Source organism: Caretta caretta, chromosome 22, assembly GCF_965140235.1.
Source record: "Caretta caretta isolate rCarCar2 chromosome 22, rCarCar1.hap1, whole genome shotgun sequence".
In the NCBI taxonomy this organism is placed as follows: Eukaryota; Metazoa; Chordata; order Testudines; family Cheloniidae; genus Caretta; species Caretta caretta.
The window spans coordinates 23,567,929-23,586,837 of NC_134227.1; the positions used below are offsets into that span (position 1 = coordinate 23,567,929).

Sequence of the window (18,909 nt, forward strand, 5' to 3'; positions counted from 1 at the left end):
CTACCAGGAGTTGAACACTTCACTATGATTAGGAAATGACTGGTCTTGGCACGTCTGTTTTGTCTCTGTGCTGCTTCTCCTTTGGGGGGAGGGGATTGCTTGCCTTTTGTAAACAGGGGGTCCCATCTGGGGTGTGATTTGCAGCAGTGTACTGGAGCTTGAGACGCTGTAGGTGACCTTGGACACTGATAGAGAGGTGGGGAAGGGGATGGGTCCATGCATTCTGCTCCCCAGGGTGACTAGCAATGTAGATAAATCCCTGCTGTGTGAGTATGACTTTTGTCCTGAGAACATCCCCTTAATAATACGGCACGAGCTTCTGCTTGGTTTCCTACCCCGGTGGGAAGCAAATGCTGCCAGACCCTGGGGGCTCAGATCATGGGAGGGAGAGTGCTGTGGAATCAGTGATTCTGGAGGGAGCTGGCAGAAGCAAACCCTTCCTCTGGTTGTTGCAGAAGCAGCTGCCCCAGAAGCATGTGGGATGCTGTGTCGGGGTTGATTTGCTGGTGGGATTTGAAGAGGATGAGACATTTGTTGGGGTTCCCTTGTTTTCCTTTTCCCTCCTCAAATGTCCTGGAGCAGCTGGATGGGCTCCACTGAAAGCAGTGTAGGCTGCTCCTATCTCTTTCAGTTCCCACTCCAGGGATAGGCAGTCTGGCTCCACACCCATCCAGTGGAGAGGAGGACTCTGGGTGCCTCCCTCTGGGCTATGTGGAGCTGTGCTGCTGAGCTGTCTCAGTGGCCAAGGCATGAAGCTCAGATTGAGCTTCGCAGCTCATCCAACATCTCCAGGTGCCCTTCTGGCCAGCAATGCCTTGATACAAATCCAAGTCCTGGGAGAAGCCCTGCTCTTGAAACAGCCCCTGGCACCAACAGGCAATTGTCTCAGGTCCCTGGTTCAACTGAAGAAGTGCTTTAGTCTTATTTTGGCTTTAAACCAAACTTAGTTCTGTTTAGCTTTAGTTGCTTAGGAATCAATTTAAGCTAAATGGCAGTCAGAGCATCCACACTGGCCTGCTCCAGTTCAACAAAATGAGTTTAACAAACAATTTAAGCTAATCCAGTACCACTTTCTCATGTATGTCCAGACTCTGCCCCATGCCCTTGCAGGAGCCTGGGGAGGTTTGTTCCAAGCCATTCCCTTATGCTGGGGCCCCTTGTCTCTGGTCCTGAGCATAGGGTGACTCCTCAAGCCAGCAGTTCAGCAGTCTGTGAATGCAGCACCGAGCTGCCTAAGCCCAGGGGGTTAGGGTGTCTTGGTGCACCCTGCCTGTTTGTCTGCAGCTGGGCACTCCCTTCTGTGTGGTCTAATGGTCTGAGCATCAGGCATGGAGAGGGAGCTCCTGGAGTTGCAGAGTCCACTGAGTTCCTCATCCTCCTAGGTACCAGCCTGCAGCTACACAACATACATCTACACTGGAGTAAGAGACCTGTGGCACAGCTGCAGCTGGGCCTGATCAGCTAATCTGGGCATGTGGGGCTTGGGCTAAACATTACTGTGCAGATGTTCAGGCTCAGGCGGGAGTCTGGCCCTGGAACTCTCCCACCTTGCAGAGTCCCAGAGCTCGGGCTCCAGCCTGAGCCTGGACATCTAGGCAGCAGTTTTACAGCCCTGCAGCCTGAGACCCGTGAGCCCAAGTCAGCTGACCTGGGCCAGCCACAGGTGTTTAATTGCTGTGTACATGTACTCAGAGGGTCTTTCAGCCACGGCTTTTAAACCCAACCTCCTGTCTGCTCTCCATGGACATTACAGATCCCCTCAGCACAACTGGCAGCAAGAGAGGTTCATCCCCACGCACCTGAGCCAGAATTTCTCCTCCCATCATTTGTGGGCTGGTTAATGTCATCTGCCCCAAAGGCGGCTGCAATTCAGTGGGACTGCACATGCATCCTGGAGGATCCCAGACTCCCTGGGTGAAGCCCTGTTAGCGAGATGCAGCTGGATGCCTCTTTGTTGAGGATCCCCTGAGAATGCATGGGGATACACTTTCCCCATGTTGGCCAGGCTAGAGATGGGGAGGCTTTGGAACGAGCTTCCCTTCCTTATCTGGCTCACTGCCATGTGATCCAGGCCCGGTTATGCATGCTAGAAATGACATGGCAGCAGGAGATGGGAGAGATGAATGTTCATGATGTCTGGGCACTTTACTGGGAGAGCTGTATTAAGGCTTGGTCCAAGCAGGTGTCTGTATCCCCTGTTTCTTCCCCCCAGGACTCAATCCCATCTGTCAGGCCCAAAAGAACAAGGCCAGTATGCGGGGGAGCAAGGGGTGGGGGATCAGTGTTTTAGTCCAACACAAGTGTCACTTCAGGGAGTTTGATGTCACAGGGTGATGCAGGGATGGAGTACAAGGGGGAAAGCCCAGGGCAGTGGGGCCTGGGTTCACATGCCTTCCAGTTCCTGCTTGCTTGGCCCCCCATATCTGTGTGAGGACCCATCCCACCAGGCAACCCACCCACCCCTTCCTCCCTGTAACCCTTGCCCAGGAGCGCCAGCGCCTGGAGACCATCCTGAACCTGTGTGCGGAATACACCAGAACTGATGGCATCACAGAGACAGGCAACTCGCACCAGCACTTCCCAAGTGACGGAGATGCCACCACCAACATCCTGACAGCCAGGAGGCACTCCAGGGGCTCTGCCAGCTTGGCTGCCTTGGGCCTTGGCAAGGCCATAGTGGAAACTGGAGAGGCCACAGGGCCCCAGCAGAGGGAGAGCCTGGAGAAATCAGATGAGGAGAATCTGAAGGAGGAAAGTAGCAGCACGGAGAGCACACACCACGAGGTGAGGGGAGACAGGGCCCAGTGCATGGAGAGCACCCACCATGAGGGATGGGGGGTCAGGGCCTCCCCAGCATGGAGAGCACCCACCATGAGATGGGGGGGTCCCCACATGGCGCAGCGCACACACCACAAGGTGCGTGTGGGCGGGGTCCACAGCACAAGAAAGCACCTGCCCTGAGGTGGGAGGGTGGAGGTTGTTGGTTCTTTTTTTTTTTTGGGGGGGGGGGGGAAATGTCCTGCAGGGGACCCTACTGCTGCTGGACTCAGATGTGCTTATGACCCGATCTGGGCATGGGCAGTGGTGGGTTTCTGGGTGTATCAACACAAAACCCCATGTATGAGACTGCAAGGTTGACTGGTGGTACAGCAGAATCCCATGGGGGCACTGGTAGCAGGCGCTGGGTGGAGGGGGCTGTGCATTGAGAGTCACACATTGTGCCTGATGCACCCCCATCTCTGCCCTACCTTGGAGGGCTGTCGCTGGTGGGCTGACGGGGATTGGGAGTGGCTGTGAGCTCTGGGGCAGGACCCTCTTTTTGCTGAAGTGTTGTGTGCACTCCCTACTCTGTGAATAGCAAATAAGCAGTCCCCCAGTGATGTCGCTGTTTCTCCCAAGCAGCACGAGGACTCAACGGGCTCCAAGACCAAGGAGGCTGCCCTGCTGGAGGAGGAGTGGGTGCGGGTGCTGGGCCATGTGGATGAGCTCAAGAGCCATGTCAAGGAGCTGGAGCAGCAGCTGCAGGAGTCGTCCCATGAGGTGGAGCGAAACCCTTTCTACTGCTCCTGGGGTGGGGGAAGAGTGCAGGACACTCACTGGGGGCCAAGGTGGAGCCCGGCTGGGCTCCATTCCCCTTAGACTGGGGAAGGCAGGGAAGGGAACCCGGACCAGAGCCTTAAATCTGACCCCTTCAAAGTTTTGTTTGTTTGGTGGGGGAGAGAAGAATGGAGGGTCAGAACTAACCCTGACAGGTTGGATCTGGCTCTGACTTGAGGCTTCATGGGGCCTGTCTCTAATTCCCATGTTTGATGGAGCCGAGATCTCATGGGGAGAGCATGTGAGGTCTGAGAACCATTGAACCTGAGCCATTAGCCTCAGCGCTGACCTCCATCTGGGCCTGACCCAAAACCAGTTGCCCTCCTTGGCTTATCTCTGCCAGCAGAGCCATGTCCCACCCAGGCGTTGCTGTGCCTCTGGGGGTCCTGTGATGAGGTTGGGAGATGAGGGCTGGCGGGGGCAGCACTGCTGTGACATGGCTGTGTCTGCCTAGGCGGAGATGGAGCGGGCACTGCTGCAAGGGGAGCAGGAGTCGGAAGTGATACAGCTGCAGCAGGAACAGAAGATCGTGCAGCAGCTGCAAGAGAAACTATGCGAGCTGGACTCCAGCATCCAGAAGGAGCGGGACAAGGTAAACCCCAGAGCTGAGAGTTCCCCTGTCTGTGCCTTGGAGCAATGGGTGCAGGGTGCACCCCCAGAGACCCCCCAAGGGGCTGCTGAATCCCAGGTCTCTTCCCTGCTGGAAAGTGTTGTTCCTGCGCACATACTTCTGGCTCCGATGCCAAAGAGACTGACCTATCTGGTCATCTGCTGATCTTGGGGGAGAATGGCATAGGTTCTGTGCACTGCACACACTGGCCATCCGTTCCCAAGAAAGCCTGTGTCATCTGCCTCTGGGCCCCCCTTCTCAAAGGGTTTGCCATCACCTGGTGGGCATCTAAAGTGCCATTTCCATGAGGAGGGGGCTGCCCCAGGCATGTTCACCCCCAGATAGGAGGTGCTGGATTTATTGCAGCCATCTTGAGAAAGCACTTCCTCTACTCAGAGCATTTCCCTTCTCTCTGCCATTGTCTGGTATCCTGGTGCGGACTGGCCACTGGCTTGGGAGTTTTGTCAGCCTGTCTGGGGTTGGAACTGTCCATTCTTGGGGCTCTGGTGGGGGAGGGCAGCTCCTTTCGGTGCTTGGGGTGCACTTTGGGAGTCACCTTTGCACTCATTGAACCTTTCCACAAGATGCCAATTTCTGGAGCTTTCTCTGTTGGCCTCAGCCTTCACCTGGGCAGCACATGGGTTACTTGTCAGTCATGCCCCCTTGCTTCCTACACTGGCCTTGATGTATAAGGTTTTGCAGTGAGTTTGTCAGTTCTCTATATGTCCCACCAATCGACAGCTCCAGGTGCTTGTGTGCAAGTGGTGATGACAGCTGCAGTGCTTAGCTTGCTGGAGACTCTCGTGTCACTCCATTTAAAGCATCATTCAGCTTTGACCATGATGCCACCAAGAGGTCATTAATTTCCCAGCTTGTTGCCTGAGACGTGGTTCCCAGAATGCTGGAGAGGAGGGGGGACAAGAGCCAGAATGCACCTTCCAAAGACCATTATCTCAGCCTCCCTTCCAGTTCTGGGGTCTTGCTTGCTGTATGCTTCTTAACAGGGGAAACAACACCTCCACACCCATGCAGAAACGCGCACAACTCCAGAAAGACATCTGAATGCAGCTTCCTCTGTGGTACCCATTGCAACCTTCCAACACTCAACCCTGAATGTCCCCTGCAATAACCTCTGCAGGACAAACTGTACCCCCATTCCCATCAGAAACTGCACCAAAACCGCCCTTCCTGCTGATGATTTCTGCCCTTCACAGCAACAGAACCCTCTGCTGGTGCCCCCTCAGAACTGCATATCCACACAGGGACCTATCTCAAGGAGTCTTGTTGGAGACGATCCATTCCCATGCAGGAAGGTAACTGACTGCACTGGAGTGCAGTCCCAGGCTTGCCCGGAATGCATCACTCTGTGGAGCAAGGATCAGTGGGAGCTGAGCACATTCCCAACAGTGAGATCAACTTTCACTCTCGTCCAGCTCTCTTAGAACCTTTGCCCTTGTCCCTCCAGGGATTCCATACTGTCCCACACAGTGAATGGATGTTTTTGCGGTCCTTGCCCTCTCCATGGCAACCCAGTGGGGTGTAGCCATGCTGGCACCAAGGCTAGAAACGCACCAGGTCCTGATTCATTTCATTGGTGACTATTTCTGAGGCTGGACAAGGTGAAGCCTGTGAGTGGCAGGATGCAGGCAGCCCCTCCTGCACAGATGCAATGTGCTGGGATTGTTTTTTTTTTTAATTTTACAGCCCTTTTGCAAACCATGCCTAGTGAAACAACCAGCTCCATATGGAGTCAGGAGAGGGACTAAAAGAAACCACACTCCCAAAGTCTCTGCCGTCTTAACCCTTCGCTTTCCTAATCAGTCAGCACTAACTCTCTCTAACGGCGCCCACTCCGAAATGTGTCTCTAATCCCTCATGCCTCTGCATGCTATGGGGCCCCCATAACCTCTAGCACTTGTGCACACTCCAAACACCTGGGCCTAACTTGGGCAGCTGTTCTTTAGCAGTGCTGGTTCCTTGAGACATGTACTCTGAGCTGCCCTGGGACAGGAACTGGTGCTTCTGGACTAGCACCTAAATCCACCTGTTAGTATAAATTCAGATCTCCATTAACCCTGTGGGAGCATGTGAGAGAGAGAGACATGGATCACTGTTTGTAATGTTCCTGGTTTTTAAATTTCCTTCCCAACATTTAACCACATGGTGCAGACAGAGGAGGAGGTGCAGGGGGCATATTAGGGACAGTCAGAGTAACCGCAGCTGGACATGTGCCTCTGGGAATATTGTTTGCTTTACACAAAATATGTTGAAAAATCAAAGCTAATAGACTTTGATATTTGACTTGGGTTGAGAATTCAAGCTTTCTTACATGATCTTTATTCACCCTGGTCTGAGTGAGCAGCATGAAAATCAATTTGGCTGCTCCTCTGACCAATTAGACCCTCTCTGTGACAGCTATATGACTGCTTACCAATTGTTAGTGGCATAACATCCCTGGATCCAGGTTAATTTGGGGACACAGTTGCCCATTCTAGCCTTGCTGTAACCAGCTCCTATGACCCACTTCTGATTGTAGTGTAGATGGGTTCCTGGTGTATCTAGTAGCCTACCCTGTGGGGCACTGACATGCACAGAGAGAGTGGATTCTCATGTTGATAGGGTCTCATGCTCTGACTCTTTTGGTTACAGTGGAGTGTTTCCTGGCCTCTTGCTAGGAGTTGGCAGAGGGAGAGGGGGATTGGGTTAGCTCCTCGGAAGATGTTACTCCTACGTTTTTTTGCATTGTTTGGTTTAACCACCACCCCAAGGTGAAGGAAATATCCTGTGTGGCATTCTGGCTTTGCAGGTATTCTTGGGTTCTTTCATGGGACTAACTGGGGTGATGTGAGCTTCAGCATGGAGAGCTAGTTGGAGGCTGAGCACCTTGGGGAGCAGGGATGGATTTGCTGCCAAGAGGCTTGTTGGTAGCCACAAGGTATAGAGATGAAGGGCAGGGCATAGTTCCATTCCGTCAGACCTGGTGTAAATTTGGGGTGACAGTGATGTAAAACCTGTGTGAGTGAGGGGAGAGTCAGGCCTGGAACTCTCTAGGTCACCACCTCCCTCCCCTCTGGCTACTGCAGGAGCATTCATTATGGTCTGTCTGTTCTGTGGAGATGCCCCTGTGCCCCGCACCCGGTATGCCCCACTTCATACTGGGAGCTGCATATGTAATATTTCCTGGGAGCTCCTTAATTCTAAGGAGGATTTTGCCTGTGGCTTTGATGTGGTGACTTTGCTTGCAATGGGGGGTGAGTCTGCCCCAGCTTGCAGTGCAGAGCAATGAGGCATCTCTGATTAAAGCGAGCCTCCTGGCTTTCACACTGAAGTGCAGCAGACACCTTGAGTGCATGAGACACCTTGAGTGCATGGGGGTTTCTTGCCAGTCTGGAGACGTGACTCACTCCACAGCACTTTGTCAAGTTAAACAAGCCATCTGGCATGAGGATGCTGGCATGCTTGCGGATTGCTAAAAGGCAGCAGACTACTGCAGGGATGAGGAGGTGGCAGGGTACTTGATGCAGCTCTGCCCAGGAATTCTGTTGTCACTGAGAAGCAACTGACTTTAGTGGATGTAACTAGCTGGGCTTGTATGGCAAATTCTATTCTGTTAGAAATGAATTGTGTGATCTCATCCATGCGCATGTGTAGATAGGTATTATAGTGTTGTCTGAAATGCTGGGTGGTCATGAACCTTACTCACATCAGTCTAGTAGTGCAGGACATCTGGCGATGTTTGGCACTGGAAATTTGGACCCCAAAAGCATAACATTAGTGGTTAAAGATTTCCTAGAAAACTGCAGGAGTTTGTTTGGATGAGTCCAAATCCTCCATTTAGCAGCCTCTGAGTGTGATGGGGAGAGCATGGATCTCTTGTTTTGGAGACAGCCTACAGCCTTCCAAGGCCTGTGCCCATGTTACTGTATGGAGGGGTGGCACTCAAGTTATAAGGTGCAGATACTCTGAGGGATTGCTTTCTGGTGCTTAGAGTATGGGTCAGGGAGTCTGGACTGCTGAGTTCTATTCATGGCTCAACCACTGACTTCCTTTGTGTTCTGAAACAAGTCACTTTACTTGTTAGTGCCTCAGCTTACCTAGCCATAAAGTGGGTTTCATAACACTTCCCCTCACTAAAGTGTTGGTAGGGGTAATCAGCTTCTGTTTCTGACTCTTCAGATAAGAGATTCCTAGAAGCCACAGAACATTGTGCCATATGTAAGTAGATGTTGTAAATGCTTGTGGTCACAGGTTCATACTTCTTTTAAAAAACAATTGCCCAGGTAGCCAGCACTCGGTGCTGAAAACCAGAAATAATAAATTCTAGAGCTGAGCCCAAACTAGTCCCCAGATCTTTCATTCATAGATTTTAAGACCAGAAAGGACCATTAAATCATCTAGTCTGACCTCCTATATAATACAAGCCTGATAATTTTATCCAGTTACTGCTGTACTGAGCCCAATACTCATATGATATAATATACTACAATAATCTGAACATCCCAAACTTCTCAGCAGTTTAGATCCAAACTTGGGTCCAAACTTAATGGTTCAAACCATTTGTAACATATTCCGTACTGCCCTGCTGGTGCCACCCTGTAAATAAAGACACTTGTGCCTTGTCCAAGCCAATTACTGCCACTGTTGTTATCTCATTCAGTCGCAAACTTCTCAGCGACTCCCAGGGGATTTGAAAACAACGCAGGGATTGGAGGGAATATTCCTATTTCCTCTTTCTAATTTGCACTAACTGGTCTCATCATTCTGGGTTGGTATGAGAGAGAGTCTCACGTTAGAGGGTTTTGATGCAGATTTACCCCAAATTAGGGGTAATCCAGTCTGGGGTTTCTCCCATTCAGTTAGTTACTTATTCCTGTAGGTGGAGGTAAAATGGGCAGGATGGGAGGAAGGATTGTCATGGGGCTATTGCTAGGGAAAGGGAGTCGAGAGTGTCCTGGTTCTCCAAATGTCTCACTGTGTGACATTAAGCAAATCACTTGCTGTCTGTCTGCCTCAGTTTCCCCACCTGTAAAATAAGTATAAAATCCCCTGGACGTCTTGAGACCAAAGTGTTGCTTTCACTGGTTGCAATGCATTGCTTTGTTAATCCAGGGTTCCTGGACACATGAACAGTGGGTTTTATCATAAATTTTTATGCCAGCAGAACCCCCAAAAGAACCCTAGGAACTGCAGGGGGCTCAGCTCCTCTGAAAATGCAGCATGTTGATGCAGGACTGAAGCCAACTACATATTTCAACTGGGTCGGAGAGTGGGGTGGTGAACCTATTTCTTCCTCTCTTTAGACCAGGAACAAGTGTTTTCTTTATATCCTCTCCATCACTAACTCACTTAAATAAAACCTGAAATGTTCCTGAGGACCCAGGGAGTTAACCTGTATTAACTGAGCAGAGATTGGATCTTAGTCTCTTGTTTTTCATGTTGTCCATAAGGAAACCAGAACGCCAGGACATCCCTGTCTATGGAACAGGATGTTTGACTGGTAGTGTAGTCTCCGCATTTGACCTGCTTTACAATTATTTGATGGTGTCCTGGATTTGAAATATCTGTTATAAAATGATGTTCCTGAGACTTACTTAAAATAAAATGTAGGGCCTACGAAAATGCCTCTGATGACCGATTGTGCAGAACACCTAATTGACAACGCCATTCCCAGTGCTGTGCTGACATCATCCCTGATGATTGAAGGCGTGTTAACATTAATCTGCTCGAGACCTAGAGGTGGCCTGGTATGTGCTTTCTGTAAAGCCTTTGTCTTGAGACATGAGACTGAGGTCCAGTCCTGAGCAATAACTGTTCTAATCCAATCCAGCCCTGGATGCCAACTGCTTTTGCTTTTTAAGTCTTTTTGAAAATGCCTCTTTGACATGCCCCTCCCTGTGCCCCTTCTCTCTCTGGCTTGAGCCACTGTCTAATTCTCCAGCTTCTGCATGGCGCGGATTTGAGAAGTGTGTTTTCTCTCTTTTTTTTTTGTTTTTTTTTTTGTTTTGTTTTGTTGTTTTTTCCCTGATTCAGGAAAGGGCAAAGGTTGATGCTGAAAGGAAGGAGCTAGAGAAACTCCAGGCGCTTTACAATGAGTCGAAGAGCCAGCTTGATAACTGCCCTGAGTCAATGCGGGAGCAGTTACAGGACCAGATGAGAAGGGTCAGTGTTTAACCCCCACCCTCCTGGATCACTGCCCACTCCCCCTCACCTCCATGCCCACAGTTCCAGCCTGAGCCAGCACTCCACTGGTGCCATGTGCCAAACTGAATGCAGTACACCAAGGGCTGGAGGAGGCTGGCATCCAGGTGCCATGGTATTGGTAAGTTTACCACCCAGGATGTAGCCTGGCTGGTGCACCAGCAGATTGCAGAGCGACTCTCCGCTGCTGTTGATACTGTAAGCAGCTCCAGTTCCACATGTCCCTGTCTCCGAATGCCATAACACCTCATTGCAGCCTCTCCTCTTGGCAGCAAGTGAGGAGGGGGCAGGTTTCTTTCCCTAGTGCTCTCCTCCTTTTCCATCGGCCGCTTCTCTGGTCACTGCTACTGTTCTCTGGGGGGTGCTAATGTAGCAAGTGCTGCAAGCTCCCTTCCTGCCCCCCCCCCCTTGTATTAGTGCCTGGAGGGGGAATTCTGAGCACTGGAGCAATGTAGTACAAATCCCCCTGTCCCCAGATGTGAATTCAGTCCCACTCTCCCCCCACCCACCAACAGAAACGAGCAATTTGGCTGCTTGGCCAGCTCTGATTTTGACTACAGACTCCCGTCAAGCATGGAAAATGGGCAACCCTTGTCTCCTTGAGCTAAATCCTCCACCTAGGTGCTGCTCCTAAGCACCTGCCTCTGCCAGGGACAACTCCTGTGTGGCTGGAGGCCAAGAGATATAAGGTGGGGTTTCTGTTCAGGCAGTTTTTGTAGAGGAGTCTGCACCAGGGTGCAAAGGAATGAATGTCTAATTCAGAGACCCCAGGCCTGATTACTTAGATTGGACCTGCCAAGTGAAACTCTTGCGCTCTGCCCCTTGAACTGCAGTGCAGCAAGGATACTCGGCATTGGCAGAGATGGAAGAGGCCTATTGAAAATGCAGGTGCAGCCAGCCTCTGGGTGCTGTACTGATACTGGACACAACTTTAGCCTTAATCCAGCTTCTGTGAAACGAGAGGCCGGCAAGCCTCAAGGGACTAAACTCTATATCAGTTTTCTGCTGTTTCCTGTGGACATGTATGTATACAATCCAGGCCAGATAATGTCAATATCGCAGTGCTGCAGCATTTTTTCCCATTAGCTGGGATTTTCCAGGAGCGTCTGGGAATGGAATATCATCCTTTTATTATGTCCAACTCTTTTAGTGCAATAAATTAAAGCATTTTTCCTGGTCCCCGCAGGAGTCACAGCTAATCCCAGCCTGAAAACCTATGTCCAGTTTAAAATGGAACTCAACAGATGCCTAATGCATTGAGTGACATGTAGAGATATGTAGAGCAGGAAAACAGTGTCTCCCCATTGACACTGAACAGGCACGTTTCAACTAAATAGATGCTAAACGGTTTGCATGGAAAAATTCTTCACTGAAATGGTCAGGCTGAAAAATATGTATTTTAAATAAAATGCAAAAATCCCAAGCAAGCTAAAACCTAACCCTAACTTCTGCAGCTTGTTACTAACCGACAGAGTGACTGGAATGTAAAGCATTTAAAACATCAGATGCACTGTTCCCGCAAGGCAGTGTTTGCCTCTTGCTTCCTACACAGCAAAGCTAGCCTGGTCAGTTTCTTTTTTGAGTTCCTATGCTCCAGCTCCTGTTGGATTTGCAAGAGTTGCAGAGGGATGTTTACATGCAAACAAAATCTTGTTTAATTAATACAAAATACATTAATAACTAAATAAAAATACATGACTAAAGGCTCTTGCTGTTAGTGTAGAATTTACAAACCCTGAATTTTATCCACACTTGCCCAAGAGATGCCGTCAACATTTAAAACTAAATAAAACAAATGTTTTTTACACCAAGCTCAGTCCTGCACTGTCCAGGAGGTGATCTAGCTCAAACCCTGGGAGTCTCATCCATCTCTGGGCTATGTGGTCACATTCCTGGAGCACACTAACATGTTGGCTTGGCCATACTAATTATATTGGCGAAAGACCTTCATGTGACCCCAGCTCGACAGCCCCACTAACCTAAGCCCACAGAGTGCCCAGCTGGCATCTTTCATAGAAGTAACTTTTAAGAAAAAAAAAAAGAAGTAAGGGAACAAATCTGCTGTTTGAATCTCTGCTGCCAAGGATTGGTGGGCTGTGCAGAGCCCCCGCCAAGACTGCTTTGCCCTGACCCTCTTTCTAGCAGATCACAAGTCCCCATTGTCCTATGGTGCACATCATCCCCTACCCCAAGCTATTATCTCTTTTTCTCTGCTGTAGTTGGCAGGGAACTCTCTGGGCTGGACCTCTCTCTGCTGATCTGTGAGCATCACATAGGTTTGCAGCACTGTGGGAGGATGGGTCAGGCCAGTGAGACTGGTGGGGAGAGTGCATTTCTTGTCTAGAGTTTGTGCGTGTGGAGCAGGAGACCTTGCCTGGGTAGGTCCCTCGGCTGGGCATGATTGCAGGTCCCTGTTGAGCAGGAGGTCCATGTCTCACTCAGTCAGAGCCACCAGCTATGCACTGCCCCGTGCCTCCCAATAAGCAACAGGGACGTGTAGAGCCTCCCCCCTGCTGCAGCAAATGGAGCTTTGCCCCTTGCTTTCTCAGTGACCTGCTCTCCTGTCAGAGCAGTCCCTGCCTGGTACATCTGTGTGCTATGGGGGCAGAGGGGAGGCATCTCTGTTTCAGAGGGAGCTGAGCAACCATGGTTGTGTGTTTGAAGGAGGCAGAGGCCCTGGAGACAGAAACCAAGCTGTTTGAGGACTTGGAGTTCCAGCAGCTGGAAAAGGAGAGTCGCCTGGAGGAGGAGCGTGAGACCGTGAGCCAGCAACTCCTGCAGAGCAAGGCTGAGTGCCACCGCAGTATCGCCAAGAGGAAGGTGGGGAGAGGATCCTGGACCCCTGGGCAAAGATTGTGGAGCCTGGGCTCTCCCTTGTCCCAGAAGTGTCCACTGCAGTGAGGGGGAAACTGACTCCTCTGTAATCCCCTCCCAGCCCACCTTAGCCTAGGACTCCCCAGCCCAGCTTTGCTCTGGTCTAATCTCCTCTCCTAGCCCCTTCCTGTAATGCCCTCGGCCCTGTGGTGTCCCTGTGCTCACAACAGCCCTTTGGCTCCCAAGCACCATCCCTTCCTACAGTTCTCTCTCTGCCCCAAGCCAGCCGTATGCCTGTTCTGGGAGTGGATGGAAGGGCTCCAAATACCTGCCCAGACTGGTAAGGCTTCTTCCTCCCTCCCAGCCAGCTACTTCTTCCCAAGCTGTCCTGCAGGGCCTGGTGCCAGCTCACCCTTGCCTTATTTTCTTTAAGGAGCGGGTGGCTGCATTGGAAAGCCAGGCCAATCACATCCGGCTCCAGGCTGCCCAGGAGTCTGAGCGCCTTGCCAAGGAGAAGAATACTGTGCTCCAGCTGCTGCAGAAGGTAACATCCTGGAATCATGCTGGATGGAGATGGGGAAAGGGGTTCAGTGGGGTAGTGTGTGCCAGGCCAGGCACGCTTAGTAATACAGAGTGCACTGCCTTGGGGGACTGGACCCTGTCTCTGCACTGCTATGTCCTTCAAGTCCAAATGAGTCCATGTAGCATATGTGCTCTGCTCTCCAGCAATGGGGTCACGTTACACATTGCCTGTTGGAAATAGAGAGGGCAACTGTACAGGCTGCGCTGTCCTGGCTCGGCTTGTCATGTCTCTCCCACCTTGATGGAGATGGACCTGGTACTAAGCCCAGACTTTTCAGCTGGTCTATATCCAAACACTGCTCCCCCTGTCCTGGGGAGAGGTTCCAGTTGGGAGCCCAGCTGTACACCCTGACTCAGGCTCACCTAGTGATAGGAAAAGGGCTGAGAACCCCTTTGCCTGAGGCTGGGCTAATGCCACTCGTGTGACTGTCACTAGCTGCCTCTGCTTGTGGCTGGGAGAAGAACGGATCTGAGCAGGAACCTCAATGACATGGTCTCTGTCAATGTGGGTGCTGGAAGGAAGGGCCCAAGACGTTTCTGTGGCTGCCCTGGTGTTGGCCTCACTTTGGGATGCTTTTCAGGACAGTCACTAACTCTCTTGCTCTCCCCCTTTTTCTCCTTGTTGCTGTGCGCTCAGGAGAAAGAGAAGCTTGTCTCCCTGGAGAGACGGTACCATCTTGTTACCGGCGGCAGGAGCTTCCCCAAAACATCATCTGCACTCAGAGAGGTAACTAGGGGGAAGAGGGATGATTAGTCACTAGAATTGCCCTCCCTCCACAGTGCCATGCTTTCCTGGGACTCCGGCTACCTTGATGGCTGGGCCCCTGCCTCTGGACCCCAAGAGGTGTAAACAGTGCTCAGATTTGTGTGATTTTTGGCACAAATGCCTGAAAGTCCCAGTGCCCTGACAATGAAAATGCCTCTCAGCTGGAGAGGGCTCTCTCTCTCTCTCTCTCATTGCAGCGGGGATCCTGTATCCCTTTGACAAACCCTCCTGGGGGCAGAGCCACCAACACCATGGAACCAGAGTTTAACTTCCACACATGGGTTTGCCGTTAGCTGGGTGTCCTAGTCATGCCATGCAGCATGGAGCTTAGAGACAGGTTCTTACCTGGTTGGCCCCAAACACTGACAGGGAAAGGAACCTGATCCAACCTTGGGAGCAGAGCATCATTCCCTGGGTATGTGTTGCTTTGGACACCTGAAAGGGGGGTGGCCTTGGCTAACCCACCCCAGCCCCCAGACCAGTCCATGCTGTTAGGGTCTGACTAGCATCCTGTAGCCCAAGAGTGCATGGCATGTGTGAGGATGGGGGTTCTAATGGAAATCTTGCATGGCTGCAGGAGCATTTCTCAGTACGTCCCATTGCTCAGTGGGGACTGCAAGCACCAGCTAGGGCTGGAATCCTTGTTCCATGTGCCAGGAGAAGAGCATGGCACTGGCTCTGTGCAGATCATACATACCAAGGTGTTCAGCATGGGAGGAGGGGATTAGCCCGTTACCCCCTCCCCCACCAGCGTTATTAAGTACCTTTATTCTGGGGAGGGGCAAAGTGAGCTAGTGGCCAGCTGGCCCTTCCACAGGCTCCGCCATATTGGGTGCGTGATTGGAATTGGCAGCCAGGTGGGCATAAGATGTGAGTGTGTTGATGTGGAGACTAGGAGCATCTCCAGGGAGGGTTGGCTCTACACTGGAGGGCACAGACCCTTTTCTTCCCTCCTGTGGTTCGAACTCCCAAAGGCAGAGCTGTGACAATCCAGCCATGGGATATGTGATGCCTGGTGCCTTCAGTCCTGTTACTGAGATGGTCTGCAAGGTGAAATCTTCCCTAAGGCTGTGCCATGAAGCTGCAGTGCTGTCAGCCGGGACTGGCTGGCTGGAGGCTCCATTAGGCGATGTCCCTGCTTTATGCCTGAGGCTGTTCAGTTGGGAAGGGATTCCTCTGTGCTGTTTTGATCTCCCTGTTTCTGTGCCTGCTTTGCCCTTCTGACCTTTACCCTCCAACAGGAAACACTTCATATCTCAGAGCCTTATGACCTGTTAGAGGAAACTAAGCCCCAGAAACCCCTGCCAGGGGCAAGTGCTTCCTTAGGTCCTTTCTCCGCCCACTCTTACCCCAAGATGCAAGAGGTAACGGGACTAACTGCATGTGTTCGCTTGCTTACTGCTTCTGCTCCTCTGCCCAGAGTGGGGCCAGACTGCTATGTGCAGCCGTCTTATCAGGGTCTTGTAAATAATTCAGTCGACAGGCAGGCCAGCAGCTCTTAAATGGGCTTGTGTTACCATCAATGACTTAGGCCCTCTCAGATAGGCATTGAAAAGGCTCACTAACAGGGCACCATCAGATTAACAATCACATATTTCTCACGCACCTTTGAAACACCTGGGATTAACACTCCTCACACTTGATGCTCTTTGAACTTCATTCAGCTGCACAGCTCTCGTTTCTAGCCCGTTTAGCTTCCTGGTTCACTTGCATTGGCACCATACTGCAGTATGGCTTAAATCCCAACAAAATGCCTTGAATGTGTTTTTCCCTCCCATTTCGCAGACTGCAAGCTTAAAGCTCCCCAACAACATCCCTTTAATTTCTTCTGTTTGCCTGTTTGTTTTCTATTTTTTTTAAATAGCATCAAAATCTTTGATTTAGAAATAGGGAGAGAGCTGAGAACCAGTTCCAAACCAACTGGCAGGAGAGGCTGGGATTCTTAATTGCACATTGCTGCCAGTGTCTAAACAGTTTGGGGCTTTAAGAAACATTTCTATTAATGATGCTTGGCAACAGATGCCAGATGCTGTGATGTCTGGCTGGCGACAGCAGGGGGCACTATGGATGGGTCTCGGGGTCTGCCCTGACCCACCTACCCCCTTTGCTGTGTTACTTGGTAAAGGGGGAGCTTGTTCCAATACCACATGCCAATTCCTATCCATCAATTGCTCTTAATTTAGTTGCTTTCCTTGGGCCAGTATCCAACGTGCTGTGTTTCCTATTGCTGCTGTCTCCCCTTGGTGCTGGAATGGAGCGTGTTGGGCTCTTCTGATGGTGGGATTGCACTGCATGTTTTGTGTGGTGTGTGCAGTAAAGCTCCATTATAGGCTGAGTACTGCAGCAGCATGCGGTCCCTTCTCCCACCCGCCTACCACATGTTCTGAAGCAGGCCAGCTGAATCCATTTCCATCTATCGATCCCTCTGGATCAGATGCTAATTCAGATGCCAAAGGAGGTCCAGATTCCCTGTCTCAAACTGTCTCAGGTGTGTATATTGCAACCAGGTGGCAGTAAATGCAGCCAAGCTGCGGTTGGCCCAGTCCTCTAAGTTCCAGGAGAGAGAGAACAGGAGGGCTGGCGACCAACGGGTGACACTAGGAATCCTCAAGCTCTAGGCCAGTGGAAATAGAACAGCAGCCTAAAGGTGAATGGCTGTGTGTGCCATGGTGATGTCCTATTCCATGGACAGCCAGACCACCTAAGATAAAGCCAATTACACAGTCGTGTAACCTTCAGAGACTACAAGTCCCAGCATGCTCTGTCCCCGTCCAAGTGGCACACCTGGGATGACAAGTCCTGCCCTGCAGTGCTCCTCCTTCAGGATGAAAGATTTCAGAGTAACAGCCGTGTTAGTCTGTATTCGCAAAAAGAAAAGGAGTACTTGTGGCACCTTAGAGACTAACCAATTTATTTCAGCATAAGCAACATCCGATGAAGTGAGCTGTAGCTCAAATAAATTGGTTAGTCTCTAAGGTGCCACAAGTACTCCTTTTCTTCAGGATGAAGTGTTCCATGCTAGGACTTGTAGTCCCCACAGGCTGCACCTCTCTATGGAAGAGGAAGTCGGTATGTAAAAGAGATCAGCCAGCTGCACTATGGAGCCCAGGCAGCACTGTGGAGCTTTACTGCTGTGTTGTGGTCTGTGCCATGGGACCGGTGCATGAGTCTAATTCTCCTCCTTCTTCATCGTGGATTTCTAGGAATACATGAGGCTGTCTGACGTTTTCAGATTCTACTGCAATGTGTACGGCCCTGGCCAGGACACTAAAGCTTCTGCTGCTGCCCCTGCTGCTGCTGCTCCACTCTCTTGCTTGCCTGCTGTACCTCCTGCAACCAATGAGGTACCTGCTCCTGAGCACGCTGAGTTTTGCTTACAGTGTTTCTGGCTGGGTAGTAAAATCTGTACTCTAGTAGCTGACACCGAGAGCAAGGTTGCCTTATTGCTCAAGATGGGTCAGGCTGGTGCAAGGGATGGGGCCACCTTACCATCACCGGTTCCCTCAATGCGCCTTCCTGGAGCAGGTTGGTTTTGGCTTGGTGCAGCCCCCTGGCCTGCAGCTGATCAGGCAGTGAATTCATGCTGACTGGTGAGAGAGGCTGAAATGGTCATTTCTCGTGACTAGGGATCTCTCTCCCTTGTGCTGTAAAATAGAGAGCTTTAGACTCGTAGACAGCACTGGTGGGCTAAGTTCCTTCTAAGCTGAGTGGCTGCACAGCAGGCTATCAAGGGCGATGCAGGTAGGGAAAGGTGCCTCTTCCCCAGCCCCAGTCTCGGAGCTGCTGGGGAGAGGCGCCTCGTCCTGGGCTGCTGCGCTGAGAGAGGGCTGGGGAGAGTCCTCTCTCACCGCCGCAGCCCTGAGACAGCCTGCACCCCAAACCTCGCATTCCTGGCCCCACCCCAGAGCCTGCAGCCTCAGCCAGAGCCCTCTTCCCCTGCACCCCAAACCCCTCTGCCCCAACCCTGAGCCCCCTCCAGCACCCCAAGCCCCTCATCCCCGGCCCCATCCCAGAGCCCGTACCCCCAGCCAGAGCCCTCACCCCCACACACCCCAGCCCTCTGGCCCCGAGTCCCCTCCTGCACCCCAAACGCCTTATCCCCGACCCCACCCCAGAGCCTGCACCCCCAGCGAGAGCCCTCACCCCCCCCCCCACACACAACAACCTTCTGGCCCGGAGCCCCCTCCCGCATCCCAATCCCCTCAGCCCCACCCAAGAGCCCGCACCCCCAGCCAGAGCCCACACCCCTCTGCATCCCAACCCTCTGCCCCAGGGCTGAGCCCCCTCCCTCCAAACCTGCTCAGCCCCTCACCACACCTCACCTCCATATTGGTGCACATAA

General features: G+C 51.7%; 1 protein-coding gene across 22 annotated transcripts in view; it reads left to right on the plus strand.

Moving 5' to 3' along the window:
* The window catches only part of PHLDB1 (pleckstrin homology like domain family B member 1), a 142,259-nt gene that overhangs the window by 98,770 nt on the left and 24,580 nt on the right, over positions 1–18,909 (plus strand). For 14 of the 22 annotated variants that reach the window (XR_012665773.1, XM_048827297.2, XM_075122223.1 and 11 more), the window contains 8 exons: positions 2,488–2,784; positions 3,403–3,540; positions 4,052–4,189; positions 10,238–10,366; positions 13,070–13,225; positions 13,653–13,763; positions 14,439–14,528; positions 17,771–17,911. Coding sequence is in view for 21 of the 22 variants with exons in the window: in XM_048827297.2 (XP_048683254.2) it covers positions 2,488–2,784; positions 3,403–3,540; positions 4,052–4,189; positions 10,238–10,366; positions 13,070–13,225; positions 13,653–13,763; positions 14,439–14,528; positions 17,771–17,911 (1,200 nt within the window). In the remaining variant the exon portion in view is untranslated. The remainder of the gene's footprint in view (positions 1–2,487; positions 2,785–3,402; positions 3,541–4,051; positions 4,190–10,237; positions 10,367–13,069; positions 13,226–13,652; positions 13,764–14,438; positions 14,529–17,770; positions 17,912–18,909) is intronic. The other 8 variants (XM_075122231.1, XM_075122234.1, XM_075122236.1 and 5 more) reach the window with 3 other exon arrangements.